Source organism: Eucyclogobius newberryi, unplaced genomic scaffold (assembly GCF_026437365.1).
Source record: "Eucyclogobius newberryi isolate DKJ021-1_F unplaced genomic scaffold, fEucNew1.0.hap1 SCAF_7, whole genome shotgun sequence".
NCBI lineage: Eukaryota > Metazoa > Chordata > Actinopteri > Gobiiformes > Gobiidae > Eucyclogobius > Eucyclogobius newberryi.
The window spans coordinates 2,104,804-2,121,625 of record NW_027316389.1 but is presented as its reverse complement, the minus strand read 5'-3'; the positions used below and the strand labels follow the sequence as shown (position 1 = coordinate 2,121,625).

Sequence of the window (16,822 nt, the reverse complement as noted above, 5' to 3'; positions counted from 1 at the left end):
CTTGTGTTCAGTTCGTGTTCAGGCTCATGTTCAGGCTCATGTTCAGGCTTGTGTTCAGTGCGTGTTCAGGCTCATGTTCAGGCTCATGTTCAAGCTTGTGTTCAGTTCGTGTTCAGGCTCATGTTCAGGCTCATGTTCAAGCTTGTGTTCAGTTTGTGTTCAGGCTCATGTTCAGGCTCATGTTCAGGCTTGTGTTCAGTTTGTGTTCAGGCTCATGTTCAGGCTCATGTTCAGGCTTGTGTTCAGTTCGTGTTCAGGCTCATGTTCAAGCTTGTGTTCAGTTCGTGTTCAAGCTCATGTTCAGGCTCATGTTCAAGCTTGTGTTCAGTTCGTGTTCAGGCTCATGTTCAGGCTTGTGTTCAGTTCGTGTTCAGGCTCATGTTCAGGCTTGTGTTCAGTTCGTGTTCAGGCTCATGTTCAAGCTTGTGTTCAGTTTGTGTTCAGGCTCATGTTCAAGCTTGTGTTCAGTTTGTGTTCAGGCTCATGTTCAGGCTTGTGTTCAGTTCGTGTTCAGGCTCATGTTCAAACTTGTGTTCAGTTTGTGTTCAGGCTCATGTTCAGGCTCATGTTCAGGCTTGTGTTCAGTTCGTGTTCAGGCTCATGTTCAAGCTATTGTTCAGTTTGTGTTCAGGCTCATGTTCAGGCTCATGTTCAGGCTTGTGTTCAGTTCGTGTTCAGGCTCATGTTCAAGCTTGTGTTCAGTTCGTGTTCAGGCTCATGTTCAGGCTCATGTTCAAGCTTGTGTTCAGTTAGTGTTCAGGCTCATGTTCAGGCTCATGTTCAAGCTTGTGTTCAGTTCGTGTTCAGGCTCATATTCAGGCTCATGTTCAAGCTTGTGTTCAGTTTGTGTTCAGGCTCATGTTCAGGCTCATGTTCAGGCTCATGTTCAGGCCTGTGTTCAGTTCGTGTTCAGGCTCATGTTCAGGCTCATGTTCAAGCTTGTGTTCAGTTTGTGTTCAGGCTCATGTTCAAGCTTGTGTTCAGTTCGTGTTCAGGCTCATGTTCAGGCTCATGTTCAAGCTTGTGTTCAGTTTGTATTCAGGCTCATGTTCAAGCTTGTGTTCAGGCTCATGTTCAGGCTCATGTTCAGGCTCATGTTCAAGCTTGTGTTCAGTTTGTGTTCAGGCTCATGTTCAAGCTTGTGTTCAGTTTGTATTCAGGCTCATGTTCAGGCTTGTGTTCAGTTCGTGTTCAGGCTCATGTTCAAGCTTGTGTTCAGTTCGTGTTCAGGCTCATGTTCAGGCTTGTGTTCAGTTCGTGTTCAGGCTCATGTTCAGGCTTGTGTTCAGTTCGTGTTCAGGCTCATGTTCAAGCTTGTGTTCAGTTTGTGTTCAGGCTCATGTTCAGGCTCATGTTCAGGCTTGTGTTCAGTTCGTGTTCAGGCTCATGTTCAGGCTTGTGTTCAGTTTGTGTTCAGGCTCATGTTCAGGCTCATGTTCAGGCTTGTGTTCAGTTCGTGTTCAGGCTCATGTTCAGGCTTGTGTTCAGTTCGTGGTCAGGCTCATGTTCAAGCTTGTGTTCAGGCTTGTGTTCAGTTCGTGTTCAGGCTCATGTTCAGGCTTGTGTTCAGTTCGTGTTCAGGCTCATGTTCAAGCTTGTGTTCAGTTTGTGTTCAGGCTCATGTTCAGGCTCATGTTCAGGCTTTTGTTCAGTTCGTGTTCAGGCTCATGTTCAGGCTTGTGTTCAGTTTGTGTTCAGGCTCATGTTCAGGCTCGTGTTCAGGCTTGTGTTCAGTTCGTGTTCAGGCTCATGTTCAGGCTTGTGTTCAGTTCGTGGTCAGGCTCATGTTCAAGCTTGTGTTCAGTTCGTGTTCAGGCTCATGTTCAGGCTCATGTTCAAGCTTGTGTTCAGTTTGTGTTCAGGCTCATGTTCAGGCTCATGTTCAAGCTTGAGTTCAGTTCGTGTTCAGGCTCATGTTCAGGCTCATGTTCAGGCTTGTGTTCAGTTCGTGTTCAGGCTCATGTTCAGGCTCATGTTCAAGCTTGTGTTCAGTTCGTGTTCAGGCTCATGTTCAGGCTTGTGTTCAGTTTGTGTTCAGGCTCATGTTCAAGCTTGTGTTCAGTTCGTGTTCAGGCTCATGTTCAGGCTTGTGTTCAGTTTGTGTTCAGGCTCATGTTCAGGCTCATGTTCAGGCTCATGTTCAGGCTTGTGTTCAGTTCGTGTTAAGGCTCATGTTCAGGCTCATGTTCAGGCTTGTGTTCAGTTCGTGTTCAGGCTCATGTTCAGGCTCATGTTCAGGCTTGTGTTCAGTGCGTGTTCAGGCTCATGTTCAGGCTCATGTTCAAGCTTGTGTTCAGTTCGTGTTCAGGCTCATGTTCAAGCTCATGTTCAAGCTTGTGTTCAGTTTGTGTTCAGGCTCATGTTCAGGCTCATGTTCAGGCTTGTGTTCAGTTTGTGTTCAGGCTCATGTTCAGGCTCATGTTCAGGCTTGTGTTCAGTTCGTGTTCAGGCTCATGTACAAGCTTGTGTTCAGTTCGTGTTCAGGCTCATGTTCAGGCTCATGTTCAGGCTTGTGTTCAGTTCGTGTTCAGGCTCATGTTCAGGCTTGTGTTCAGTTTGTGTTCAGGCTCATGTTCAAGCTTGTGTTCAGTTCGTGTTCAGGCTCATGTTCAGGCTCATGTTCAGGCTTGTGTTCAGTTCGTGTTCAGGCTCATGTTCAAGCTTGTGTTCAGTTCGTGTTCAGGCTCATGTTCAGGCTCATGTTCAAGCTTGTGTTCAGTTCGTGTTCAGGCTCATGTTCAGGCTCATGTTCAAGCTTGTGTTCAGTTTGTGTTCAGGCTCATGTTCAAGCTTGTGTTCAGTTCGTGTTCAGGCTCATGTTCAGGCTTGTGTTCAGGCTTGTGTTCAGTTCGTGTTCAGGCTCATGTTCAAGCTTGTGTTCAGTTCTTGTTCAGGCTCATGTTCAGGCTCATGTTCAACCTTGTGTTCAGTTTGTGTTCAGGCTCATGTTCAGGCTTGTGTTCAGTTCGTGTTCAGGCTCATGTTCAGGCTCATGTTCAAGCTTGTGTTCAGTTCGTGTTCAGGCTCATGTTCAGGCTCATGTTCAAGCTTGTGTTCAGTTCGTGTTCAGGCTCATGTTCAGGCTCATGTTCAAGCTTGTGTTCAGTTTGTATTCAGGCTCATGTTCAGGCTTGTGTTCAGTTCGTGTTCAGGCTCATGTTCAAGCTTGTGTTCAGTTTGTGTTCAGGCTCATGTTCAGGCTTGTGTTCAGTTCGTGTTCAGGCTCATGTTCAAGCTTGTGTTCAGTTCGTGTTCAGGCTCATGTTCAGGCTCATGTTCAAGCTTGTGTTCAGGCTCATGTTCAGGCTCATGTTCAGGCTTGTGTTCAGTTCGTGTTCAGGCTCATGTTCAGGCTTGTGTTCAGTTCGTGTTCAGGCTCATGTTCAGGCTCATGTTCAAGCTTGTGTTCAGTTTGTATTCAGGCTCATGTTCAGGCTTGTGTTCAGTTCGTGTTCAGGCTCATGTTCAAGCTTGTGTTCAGTTTGTATTCAGGCTCATGTTCAGGCTTGTGTTCAGTTCGTGTTCAGGCTCATGTTCAAGCTTGTGTTCAGTTTGTGTTCAGGCTCATGTTCAGGCTCATGTTCAGGCCTGTGTTCAGTTCGTGTTCAGGCTCATGTTCAGGCTCATGTTCAAGCTTGTGTTCAGTTTGTGTTCAGGCTCATGTTCAAGCTTGTGTTCAGTTTGTGTTCAGGCTCATGTTCAGGCTCATGTTCAAGCTTGTGTTCAGTTTGTGTTCAGGCTCATGTTCAGGCTTGTGTTCAGTTTGTGTTCAGGCTCATGTTCAGGCTCATGTTCAAGCTTGTGTTCAGTTCGTGTTCAGGCTCATGTTCAAGCTTGTGTTCAGTTCGTGTTCAGGCTCATGTTCAGGCTTGTGTTCAGTTCGTGTTCAGGCTCATGTTCAGGCTTGTGTTCAGTTCGTGTTCAGGCTCATGTTCAAGCTTGTGTTCAGTTCGTGTTCAGGCTCATGTTCAGGCTCATGTTCAGGCTTGTGTTCAGTTTGTGTTCAGGCTCATGTTCAGGCTCATGTTCAGGCTTGTGTTCAGTTCGTGTTCAGGCTCATGTTCAGGCTTGTGTTCAGTTCGTGGTCAGGCTCATGTTCAAGCTTGTGTTCAGTTCGTGTTCAGGCTCATGTTCAGGCTCATGTTCAAGCTTGTGTTCAGTTTGTGTTCAGGCTCATGTTCAGGCTCATGTTCAAGCTTGAGTTCAGTTCGTGTTCAGGCTCATGTTCAGGCTCATGTTCAGGCTTGTGTTCAGTTTGTGTTCAGGCTCATGTTCAGGCTCATGTTCAAGCTTGTGTTCAGTTCATGTTCAGGCTCATGTTCAGGCTTGTGTTCAGTTCGTGTTCAGGCTCATGTTCAAGCTTGTGTTCAGTTCGTGTTCAGGCTCATGTTCAGGCTTGTGTTCAGTTCGTGTTCAGGCTCATGTTCAAGCTTGTGTTCAGTTTGTGTTCAGGCTCATGTTCAGGCTTGTGTTCAGTTCGTGTTCAGGCTCATGTTCAGGCTCATGTTCAGGCTTGTGTTCAGTGCGTGTTCAGGCTCATGTTCAGGCTCATGTTCAAGCTTGTGTTCAGTTCGTGTTCAGGCTCATGTTCAGGCTCATGTTCAGGCTTGTGTTCAGTTTGTGTTCAGGCTCATGTTCAGGCTCATGTTCAGGCTTGTGTTCAGTTCGTGTTCAGGCTCATGTTCAAGCTTGTGTTCAGTTCGTGTTCAAGCTCATGTTCAGGCTCATGTTCAAGCTTGTGTTCAGTTCGTGTTCAGGCTCATGTTCAGGCTTGTGTTCAGTTCGTGTTCAGGCTCATGTTCAGGCTTGTGTTCAGTTCGTGTTCAGGCTCATGTTCAAGCTTGTGTTCAGTTTGTGTTCAGGCTCATGTTCAGGCTCATGTTCAAGCTTGTGTTCAGTTTGTGTTCAGGCTCATGTTCAGGCTTGTGTTCAGTTCGTGTTCAGGCTCATGTTCAAACTTGTGTTCAGTTTGTGTTCAGGCTCATGTTCAGGCTCATGTTCAGGCTTGTGTTCAGTTCGTGTTCAGGCTCATGTTCAGGCTCATGTTCAAGCTATTGTTCAGTTTGTGTTCAGGCTCATGTTCAGGCTCATGTTCAGGCTTGTGTTCAGTTCGTGTTCAGGCTCATGTTCAAGCTTGTGTTCAGTTCGTGTTCAGGCTCATGTTCAGGCTCATGTTCAAGCTTGTGTTCAGTTAGTGTTCAGGCTCATGTTCAGGCTCATGTTCAAGCTTGTGTTCAGTTCGTGTTCAGGCTCATATTCAGGCTCATGTTCAAGCTTGTGTTCAGTTTGTGTTCAGGCTCATGTTCAGGCTCATGTTCAGGCTCATGTTCAGGCCTGTGTTCAGTTCGTGTTCAGGCTCATGTTCAGGCTCATGTTCAAGCTTGTGTTCAGTTTGTGTTCAGGCTCATGTTCAAGCTTGTGTTCAGTTCGTGTTCAGGCTCATGTTCAGGCTCATGTTCAAGCTTGTGTTCAGTTTGTGTTCAGGCTCATGTTCAAGCTTGTGTTCAGGCTCATGTTCAGGCTCATGTTCAGGCTCATGTTCAAGCTTGTGTTCAGTTCGTGTTCAGGCTCATGTTCAAGCTTGTGTTCAGTTCGTGTTCAGGCTCATGTTCAGGCTTGTGTTCAGTTCGTGTTCAGGCTCATGTTCAGGCTTGTGTTCAGTTCGTGTTCAGGCTCATGTTCAAGCTTGTGTTCAGTTTGTGTTCAGGCTCATGTTCAGGCTCATGTTCAGGCTTGTGTTCAGTTCGTGTTCAGGCTCATGTTCAGGCTTGTGTTCAGTTTGTGTTCAGGCTCATGTTCAGGCTCATGTTCAGGCTTGTGTTCAGTTCGTGTTCAGGCTCATGTTCAGGCTTGTGTTCAGTTCGTGGTCAGGCTCATGTTCAAGCTTGTGTTCAGGCTTGTGTTCAGTTCGTGTTCAGGCTCATGTTCAGGCTTGTGTTCAGTTCGTGTTCAGGCTCATGTTCAAGCTTGTGTTCAGTTTGTGTTCAGGCTCATGTTCAGGCTCATGTTCAGGCTTTTGTTCAGTTCGTGTTCAGGCTTGTGTTCAGTTTGTGTTCAGGCTCATGTTCAGGCTCATGTTCAGGCTTGTGTTCAGTTCGTGTTCAGGCTCATGTTCAGGCTTGTGTTCAGTTCGTGGTCAGGCTCATGTTCAAGCTTGTGTTCAGTTCGTGTTCAGGCTCATGTTCAGGCTCATGTTCAAGCTTGTGTTCAGTTTGTGTTCAGGCTCATGTTCAGGCTCATGTTCAAGCTTGAGTTCAGTTCGTGTTCAGGCTCATGTTCAGGCTCATGTTCAGGCTTGTGTTCAGTTCGTGTTCAGGCTCATGTTCAGGCTTGTGTTCAGTTTGTGTTCAGGCTCATGTTCAAGCTTGTGTTCAGTTCGTGTTCAGGCTCATGTTCAGGCTTGTGTTCAGTTCGTGTTCAGGCTCATGTTCAAGCTTGTGTTCAGTTTGTGTTCAGGCTCATGTTCAGGCTCATGTTCAGGCTCATGTTCAGGCTTGTGTTCAGTTCGTGTTAAGGCTCATGTTCAGGCTCATGTTCAGGCTTATGTTCAGTTCGTGTTCAGGCTCATGTTCAGGCTCATGTTCAGGCTTGTGTTCAGTGCGTGTTCAGGCTCATGTTCAGGCTCATGTTCAAGCTTGTGTTCAGTTCGTGTTCAGGCTCATGTTCAAGCTTGTGTTCAGTTTGTGTTCAGGCTCATGTTCAGGCTCATGTTCAGGCTTGTGTTCAGTTTGTGTTCAGGCTCATGTTCAGGCTCATGTTCAGGCTTGTGTTCAGTTCGTGTTCAGGCTCATGTACAAGCTTGTGTTCAGTTCGTGTTCAGGCTCATGTTCAGGCTCATGTTCAGGCTTGTGTTCAGTTCGTGTTCAGGCTCATGTTCAGGCTTGTGTTCAGTTTGTGTTCAGGCTCATGTTCAAGCTTGTGTTCAGTTCGTGTTCAGGCTCATGTTCAGGCTCATGTTCAGGCTTGTGTTCAGTTCGTGTTCAGGCTCATGTTCAAGCTTGTGTTCAGTTCGTGTTCGTGTTCAGGCTCATGTTCAGGCTCATGTTCAAGCTTGTGTTCAGTTCGTGTTCAGGCTCATGTTCAGGCTCATGTTCAAGCTTGTGTTCAGTTTGTGTTCAGGCTCATGTTCAAGCTTGTGTTCAGTTCGTGTTCAGGCTCATGTTCAGGCTTGTGTTCAGGCTTGTGTTCAGTTTGTGTTCAGGCTCATGTTCAGGCTTGTGTTCAGTTCGTGTTCAGGCTCATGTTCAGGCTCATGTTCAAGCTTGTGTTCAGTTCGTGTTCAGGCTCATGTTCAGGCTCATGTTCAAGCTTGTGTTCAGTTCGTGTTCAGGCTCATGTTCAGGCTCATGTTCAAGCTTGTGTTCAGTTTGTATTCAGGCTCATGTTCAGGCTTGTGTTCAGTTCGTGTTCAGGCTCATGTTCAAGCTTGTGTTCAGTTTGTGTTCAGGCTCATGTTCAGGCTTGTGTTCAGTTCGTGTTCAGGCTCATGTTCAAGCTTGTGTTCAGTTCGTGTTCAGGCTCATGTTCAGGCTCATGTTCAAGCTTGTGTTCAGGCTCATGTTCAGGCTCATGTTCAGGCTTGTGTTCAGTTCGTGTTCAGGCTCATGTTCAGGCTTGTGGTCAGTTCGTGTTCAGGCTCATGTTCAGGCTCATGTTCAGGCTTGTGTTCAGTTTGTATTCAGGCTCATGTTCAGGCTTGTGTTCAGTTCGTGTTCAGGCTCATGTTCAAGCTTGTGTTCAGTTTGTATTCAGGCTCATGTTCAGGCTTGTGTTCAGTTCGTGTTCAGGCTCATGTTCAAGCTTGTGTTCAGTTCGTGTTCAGGCTCATGTTCAAGCTTGTGTTCAGTTCGTGTTCAGGCTCATGTTCAGGCTCATGTTCAAGCTTGTGTTCAGGCTCATGTTCAGGCTCATGTTCAGGCTTGTGTTCAGTTCGTGTTCAGGCTCATGTTCAGGCTTGTGTTCAGTTCGTGTTCAGGCTCATGTTCAGGCTCATGTTCAGGCTTGTGTTCAGTTCGTGTTCAGGCTCATGTTCAGGCTCATGTTCAAGCTTGTGTTCAGTTTGTGTTCAGGCTCATGTTCAGGCTCATGTTCAGGCTTGTGTTCAGTTCGTGTTCAGGCTCATGTTCAGGCTCATGTTCAAGCTTGTGTTCAGTTTGTATTCAGGCTCATGTTCAGGCTTGTGTTCAGTTCGTGTTCAGGCTCATGTTCAAGCTTGTGTTCAGTTTGTGTTCAGGCTCATGTTCAGGCTTGTGTTCAGTTCGTGTTCAGGCTCATGTTCAAGCTTGTGTTCAGTTCGTGTTCAGGCTCATGTTCAGGCTCATGTTCAAGCTTGTGTTCAGGCTCATGTTCAGGCTCATGTTCAGGCTTGTGTTCAGTTCGTGTTCAGGCTCATGTTCAAGCTTGTGTTCAGTTCATGTTCAGGCTCATGTTCAGGCTTGTGTTCAGTTCGTGTTCAGGCTCATGTTCAGGCTCATGTTCAGGCTCATGTTCAAGCTTGTGTTCAGTTCGTGTTCAGGCTCATGTTCAGGCTCATGTTCAGGCTTGTGTTCAGTTCGTGTTCAGGCTCATGTTCAGGCTTGTGTTCAGTTCGTGTTCAGGCTCATGTTCAAGCTTGTGTTCAGTTCATGTTCAGGCTCATGTTCAGGCTTGTGTTCAGTTCGTGTTCAGGCTCATGTTCAGGCTCATGTTCAGGCTCATGTTCAAGCTTGTGTTCAGTTTGTGTTCAGGCTCATGTTCAAGCTTATTTTCAGTTCGTGTTCAGGCTCATGTTCAGGCTGGTGTTCAGGCTGGTGTTCAGGCTGGTGTTCAGGTTGGTGTTCAGCTCCTTCAGTTCCTGGTTCTTGCTGTGCTCAGTTCCCTCCAGCGTCTCGGGCCTGCGCGTGTCCAACATGGCGTCGTGGCGGTGCCTGGAGCTGAGCTGGGAGCGAGCGCTGGGCGTGGCAGACGGATACATCGTGACTCTGCAGGACGAGCGAGGCCACGCCCTGATGAACGCCTCTGCACCGAGCGCTCGGACGCACCACGCCTTCCAGGAACTGAGTCCAGGCAAGAAGTACAGGGTTCTGGTCCAGAGCCAGAGCGGCGCCGAGCGGAGTGCGGCGGCCAGTGCAGAGGGACGCACACGTAAGAACCCTTTGTATGAGAACCTTTTATGTAAGAACTGTTTATATAAGAACTGTTTGTATGAGAACCGTTTGTATGAGAATCCCTGGCTCAAATCTGTTCTTACGACATGGAAGGAGCTGATCAGAACTAAACCAAACACACATGTCACAATCTCAAACTTTTAAAACTTTATGACCAAAGGTTTTGTACCAAATAGAACTGAGCTGAGACTCAAGGTCTGGAGGACAAAAGGTCTAAAGGTTTTTCACCAGATACAAAAGAGAACGACATGGAAAGCTTTCCTTGGTGCACATGTGCTCCTCCCTCTGCCTCAGGCCCGGCTGCAGCCTCAGACCTCTCCCTTCGCTCCTCGTCCTCCTCCAGTCTCTCCTTCTCGTGGGCGGAGCCTGACGGAGTCTTCGATGGGTTTGACATGGTCTTGTATCGATGGGACGAGTCGGTGCAGGAGCGACGCAGCGCGAGCAGCGGCGTCTTCCTCTGCACCTTCAGCGACCTGAGGCCGGGCGCCGTTTACCGCCTGGTGCTGGTGACGCAGAGCGGCGAGCAGAGGAACCACACGGCGCTCCAGGCCCGAACCGGTGAGAACACTTTGGGTCCTGAAGGTCCTGAAGATGAGTCTCACCCCATTTTAGAGTCACCATTGGAATAACATGGGCGTTTCTGTCATCGCTACGGCTACGGCGTAACAAATATGACATGGGTCTCATTGACTTTTTTGATCGGGATGACAAAATTGAATTTTGTGCCAAATTTCATACATTTTGGAAGAACTACATTTTTTAGTCCCCATTCAAAAGGCATTTTTTTTAAAAAATCTTTGCAAAATGTGTGAATTTTGTGCCAAATTTCTCAAAATTTAAAAAAACTGAATATTTTACTCTCCATATAAAGTTTAATTTAACTCTGTAGGGGGCGCTGTCACGCCAAAGTAATTTCTTTCACTTGGAGTAGGTTTAGGGCAAAAGGTTTAACGTTTAACAACTGATTTAAATTTGATGCAATTCGGACTTTGCGCAAACAGCAGCAAATGTAAAATTTGGGACATTTCTGAAATTCTTGCTAAACAGCTGTCGGCCCACATTCACACATTCACAGCTGTCGGCCCACATTCACAGCTGTCGGCCCACATTCACAGCTGTCGGCCCACATTCACACATTCACAGCTGTCGGCCCACATTCACAGCTGTCGGCCCACATTCACAGCTGTCGGCCCACATTCACACATTCACACTTGTTGGCCCACATCCACAGCTGTCGGCCCACATTCACAGCTGTCGGCCCACATTCACAGCTGTTGGCCCACATTCACACATTCACACTTGTTCGGCCCACATCCACAGCTGTCGGCCCACATTCACAGCAGTCGGCCCACATTCACAGCTGTCGGCCCACATTCACACATTCACACTTGTCGGCCCACATTAACACTTGTCGGCCCACATTCACAGCTGCCAGCCCACATTCACAGCTGTCGGCCCACATTCACACATTCACAGCTGTCGGCCCACATTCACAGCTGTCGGCCCACATTCACAGCTGTCGGCCCACATTCACACATTCACAGCTGTCGGCCCACATTCACAGCTGTCGGCCCACATTCACAGCTGTCGGCCCACATTCACACATTCACACTTGTTGGCCCACATCCACAGCTGTCGGCCCACATTCACAGCTGTCGGCCCACATTCACAGCTGTTGGCCCACATTCACAGCTGTCGGCCCACATTCACACATTCACAGCTGTCGGCCCACATTCACAGCTGTCGGCCCACATTCACAGCTGTCGGCCCACATTCACACATTCACAGCTGTCGGCCCACATTCACAGCTGTCGGCCCACATTCACAGCTGTCGGCCCACATTCACACATTCACACTTGTTGGCCCACATCCACAGCTGTCGGCCCACATTCACAGCTGTCGGCCCACATTCACAGCTGTTGGCCCACATTCACACATTCACACTTGTTCGGCCCACATCCACAGCTGTCGGCCCACATTCACAGCAGTCGGCCCACATTCACAGCTGTCGGCCCACATTCACACATTCACACTTGTCGGCCCACATTAACACTTGTCGGCCCACATTCACAGCTGCCAGCCCACATTCACAGCTGTCGGCCCACATTCACAGCTGTCGGCCCACATTCACAGCTGTCGGCCCACATTAACACTTGTCGGGCCACATCCACAGCTGTCGGCCCACATTCACAGCTGCCGGCCCACATCCACAGCTGCCGGCCCACATTCACAGCTGTCGGCCCACATTCACAGCTGTCGGCCCACATTCACAGCTGTCGGCCCACATTCACAGCTGTCGGCCCACATTCACACATTCACAGCTGTCGGCCCACATTCACAGCTGTCGGCCCACATTCACACTTGTCGGCCCACATCCACAGCTGTCGGCCCACATTCACAGCTGTCGGCCCACATTCACAGCTGTCGGCCCACATTCACAGCTGTCGGCCCACATTCACAGCTGTTGGCCCACATTCACACATTCACACTTGTTCGGCCCACATCCACAGCTGTCGGCCCACATTCACAGCTGTCGGCCCACATTCACAGCTGTCGGCCCACATTCACACATTCACACTTGTCGGCCCACATTAACACTTGTCGGCCCACATTCACAGCTGCCAGCCCACATTCACAGCTGTCGGCCCACATTCACAGCTGTCGGCCCACATTCACAGCTGTCGGCCCACATTAACACTTGTCGGGCCACATCCACAGCTGTCGGCCCACATTCACAGCTGCCGGCCCACATCCACAGCTGCCGGCCCACATACACAGCTGCCGGCCCACATTCACCCTCGTTCTTCCCTCAGTCCCGGCTCCAGTGCTCGCCCTCGCGGCCCACAGTAGGAACCTGTCGGACTCTCTGAACCTCACCTGGACCACGCCCGAGGGGGATCTGAGCGGGTTCCGCCTGGTTCTGCTCAACCCAAACGGGTCCGTGAGGTCGGAGGACGAGACCGGCCCAGAACTGACCAGCTTCACCTTCACCGAGCTCGTGCCCGGGAGGAAGTACACGGCCGTGGTCAGCAGCCAGAGTGGACCGCTCAGCAACAGCGCCACCACGCAGGCCAGGACTGGTATGACACCTGCACCAGATATATATGGACTTATTATACTTCCTGTTCCTGTCGGTGAGTGAAATGCTGAATGTCTCTCCTGAGGGTTTGTGAAATGCTGAATGTCTCTCCTGTCTGTGAGTGAAATGCTGAATGTCTCTCCTGTCTGTGTGTGAAATGCTGAATGTCTCTCCTGTCTGTGAGTGAAATGCTGAATGTCTCTCCTGTCGGTGTGTGAAATGCTGAATGTCTCTCCTGTCTGTGAGTGAAATGCTGAATGTCTCTCCTGTCGGTGTGTGAAATGCTGAATGTCTCTCCTGAGGGTTTGTGAAATGCTGAATGTCTCTCCTGTCTGTGAGTGAAATGCTGAATGTCTCTCCTGTCGGTGTGTGAAATGCTGAATGTCTCTCCTGTCGGTGTGTGAAATGCTGAATGTCTCTCCTGAGGGTTTGTGAAATGCTGAATGTCTCTCCTGTCGGTGTGTGAAATGCTGAATGTCTCTCCTGTCTGTGAGTGAAATGCTGAATGTCTCTCCTGTCTGTGAGTGAAATGCTGAATGTCTCTCCTGAGGGTTTGTGAAATGCTGAATGTCTCCTGTCTGTGAGTGAAATGCTGAATGTCTCTCCTGTCGGTGTGTGAAATGCTGAATGTCTCTCCTGTCTGTGAGTGAAATGCTGAATGTCTCTCCTGTCTGTGAGTGAAATGCTGAATGTCTCTCCTGAGGGTTTGTGAAATGCTGAATGTCTCCTGTCTGTGAGTGAAATGCTGAATGTCTCTCCTGAGGGTTTGTGAAATGCTGAATGTCTCTCCTGTCTGTGAGTGAAATGCTGAATGTCTCTCCTGTCGGTGTGTGAAATGCTGAATGTCTCTCCTGTGGGTGAGTGAAATGCTGAATGTCTCTCGTGTCTCAGCCCCTCTGCCTCCCTCGTCCCTGCTCTTCGGTGGGATCACGAACACGTCTCTGGAGCTCACCTGGACCGCGCCCGCTCACTCGGACTATGACGACTTCGACCTGCAGTGGGCGCCGCAGGACTCGCTCTCCGTCATTGACCCGTACCACAGCCGGACGGCGGGCAGCAGGATCGTCAGGGGCATGTTTCCAGGGCGACGCTACCAGTTCAGGCTGAGGACGGTCAGCGGCGCCCTGGACCGAGCGCCCGAGCCCAGCTACAGCTTGACCATCAGCCGCAGCATCCGCACCAGTGAGTGACCGCTGCAGCTGGTCCTGGTCCTGGTCCTGGTCCTGGTCCTGGTCCTGGTCCTGGTCCTGGTCCTGGTCCGTCTCTGGTCCTGGTCCTGGTCCTGGTCCGTCTCTGGTCCAAACCAGGAGCAGGACTGGTCTGGTGATGATGATGTCATATTGTGATATGATATATGATTATGTCATATGTCACCATGGTTGATTGTCCTCTCTGATTGTCCTTGTCCTCTCTGATTGTCCTCTCTGATTGTCCTTGTCCTCTCTGATTGTCCTCTCTGATTGTCCTCTCTGGTTGTCCTCTCTGGTTGTCCTCTCTGATTGTCCTCTCTGATTGTCCTCTCTGGTTGTCCTCTCTGGTTGTCCTCTCTGATTGTCCTTGTCCTCTCTGATTGTCCTCTCTGATTGTCCTCTTTGATTGTCCTCTTTGGTTGTCCTCTCTGATTGTCCTCTCTGATTGTCCTCTCTGGTTGTCCTCTCTGGTTGTCCTCTCTGATTGTCCTTGTCCTCTCTGATTGTCCTCTCTGATTGTCCTCTCTGGTTGTCCTCTCTGATTGTCCTCTCTGATTGTCCTCTTTGATTGTCCTCTCTGGTTGTCCTCTCTGATTGTCCTCTCTGATTGTCCTCTCTGATTGTCCTCTCTGGTTGTCCTCTCTGATTGTCCTCTATGGTTGTCCTCTCTGGTTGTCCTCTCTGATTGTCCTCTTTGGTTGTCCTCTCTGATTGTCCTCTCTGATTGTCCTCTCTGATTGTCCTCTCTGGTTGTCCTCTCTGGTTGTCCTCTCTGGTTGTCCTCTCTGGTTGTCCTCTCTGATTGTCCTTGTCCTCTCTGATTGTCCTCTCTGATTGTCCTCTCTGATTGTCCTCTCTGATTGTCCTCTTTGGTTGTCCTCTCTGATTGTCCTCTCTGATTGTCCTCTCTGGTTGTCCTCTCTGATTGTCCTCTCTGGTTGTCCTCTCTGGTTGTCCTCTCTGATTGTCCTTGTCCTCTCTGATTTTCCTCTCTGATTGTCCTCTCTGATTGTCCTCTCTGATTGTCCTCTTTGATTGTCCTCTTTGGTTGTCCTCTCTGATTGTCCTCTCTGATTGTCCTCTCTGGTTGTCCTCTCTGGTTGTCCTCTCTGATTGTCCTTGTCCTCTCTGATTGTCCTCTCTGATTGTCCTCTCTGGTTGTCCTCTCTGATTGTCCTCTCTGATTGTCCTCTCTGATTGTCCTCTCTGGTTGTCCTCTCTGATTGTCCTCTATGGTTGTCCTCTCTGGTTGTCCTCTCTGATTGTCCTCTTTGATTGTCCTCTCTGGTTGTCCTCTCTGATTGTCCTCTCTGATTGTCCTCTCTGGTTGTCCTCTCTGATTGTCCTCTATGGTTGTCCTCTCTGGTTGTCCTCTTTGATTGTCCTCTCTGGTTGTCCTCTCTGGTTGTCCTCTCTGGTTGTCCTCTCTGATTGTCCTCTCTGGTTGTCCTCTCTGGTTGTCCTCTCTGATTGTCCTCTCTGATTGTCCTCTCTGGTTGTCCTCTCTGATTGTCCTCTCTGGTTGTCCTCTCTGGTTGTCCTCTCTGATTGTCCTCTCTGGTTGTCCTCTCTGATTGTCCTCTCTGGTTGTCCTCTCTGATTGTCCTCTCTGGTTGTCCTCTCTCAGAGCCTGGTCCAGTCCACAGCCTGCACTGCCGTCCTCAGAGCTCCACCTCCATCTCCTGCTCGTGGACGCCTCCGGAGGCCGACTACGACTCCTACACCGTGGAGTGTGTCCTCCAGGAGGCGCAGGTCCTCCAGGAGGCGCAGGTCCTCCAGGAGGCGCAGGTCCTCCAGGAGGCGCAGGTCCTCCAGGAGGCGCAGGTCCTGGTCTACTCCAGAAGGACCGGCCGAGAGTCCAGCTTTTACCTGATCACCGGTCTGGAACCCCACCGACGCTACACGGTCACTGTGAAGGTCATTTCTGACCGCATGACCAGCGAGCCCGCCCAGGACAGTGTCATCACCATGATCGACCGTGAGTACAGGACTAAACCAGGTCTAAACCAGGGCTAAACCAGGACAAAACCAGGTCTAAACCAGGTCTAAACCAGGGCTAAACCAGGTCTAAACCAGGGCTAAACCAGGTCTAAACCAGGGCTAAACCAGGGCTAAACCAGGACTAAACCAGGGCTAAACCAGGACTAAACCAGGACTAAATCAGGTCTAAACCAGGACTAAACCAGGACTAAACCAGGGCTAAACCAGGACTAAACCAGGACTAAACCAGGGCTAAACCAGGTCTAAACCAGGTCTAAACCAGGACAAAACCAGGTCTAAACCAGGTCTAAACCAGGTCTAAACCAGGGCTAAACCAGGACTAAACCAGGTCTAAACCAGGACTAAACCAGGACTAAACCAGGGCTAAACCAGGTCTAAACCAGGACTAAACCAGGACTAAACCAGGTCTAAACCAGGGCTAAACCAGGTCTAAACCAGGGCTAAACCAGGGCTAAACCAGGTCTAAACCAGGTATAAACCAGGACTAAACCAGGACTAAACCAGGACTAAACCAGGACTAAACCAGGACTAAACCAGGGCTAAACCAGGACTAAACCAGGACTAAACCAGGTCTAAACCAGGACTAAACCAGGGCTAAACCAGGTCTAAACCAGGACTAAACCAGGTTCTGTGTTCTCTCCTCAGGTTCTTCTGCGTTCTCTCCTCAGGTTCCTCAGGTTCTCTCCTCAGGTTCTTCTGTGTTCCCTCCTCAGGTTCTTCTGTGTTCTCTCCTCAGGTTCCTCAGGTTCTCTCCTCAGGTTCTTCTGTGTTCTCAGGTTCTTCTGTGTTCTCTCCTCAGGTTCCTCAGGTTCTCTCCTCAGGTTCTTCTGTGTTCTCTTCTCAGGTTCTTCTGTGTTCTCTCCTCAGGTTCTCTCCTCAGGTTCTTCTGTGTTCTCAGGTTCTTCTGTGTTCTCTCCTCAGGTTCTCTCCTCAGGTTCTTCTGTGTTCTCAGGTTCTTCTGTGTTCTCTCCTCAGGTTCTTCTGTGTTCTCAGGTTCTTCTGTGTTCTCTCCTCAGGTTCTTCTGTGTTCTCAGGTTCTTCTGTGTTCTCTCCTCAGGTTCCTCAGGTTCTCTCCTCAGGTTCTTCTGTGTTCCCTCCTCAGGTTCTTCTGTGTTCTCTCCTCAGGTTCTTCTGTGTTCTCTCCTCAGGTTCCTCAGGTTCTCTCCTCAGGTTCTTCTGTGTTCTCAGGTTCTTCTGTGTTCTCTCCTCAGGTTCCTCAGGTTCTCTCCTCAGGTTCTTCTGTGTTCTCTTCTCAGGTTCTTCTGTGTTCTCTCCTCAGGTTCTCTCCTCAGGTTCTTCTGTGTTCTCAGGTTCTTCTGTGTTCTCTCCTCAGGTTCTCTCCTCAGGTTCTTCTGTGTTCTCAGGTTCTTCTGTGTTCTCTCCTCAGGTTCTTCTGTGTTCTCAGG

General features: G+C 49.4%; 1 protein-coding gene across 1 annotated transcript in view; it reads left to right on the top strand.

Moving 5' to 3' along the window:
- Nucleotides 1-16,822, top strand: part of LOC140349284 (receptor-type tyrosine-protein phosphatase beta-like) — a 140,920-nt gene that overhangs the window by 95,665 nt on the left and 28,433 nt on the right. The window contains exons 13-18 of the mRNA XM_072435560.1: nucleotides 8,854-9,123; nucleotides 9,441-9,704; nucleotides 11,960-12,226; nucleotides 13,117-13,407; nucleotides 15,043-15,167; nucleotides 15,240-15,393. Coding sequence (XP_072291661.1) covers nucleotides 8,854-9,123; nucleotides 9,441-9,704; nucleotides 11,960-12,226; nucleotides 13,117-13,407; nucleotides 15,043-15,167; nucleotides 15,240-15,393 — 1,371 coding nt within the window. The remainder of the gene's footprint in view (nucleotides 1-8,853; nucleotides 9,124-9,440; nucleotides 9,705-11,959; nucleotides 12,227-13,116; nucleotides 13,408-15,042; nucleotides 15,168-15,239; nucleotides 15,394-16,822) is intronic.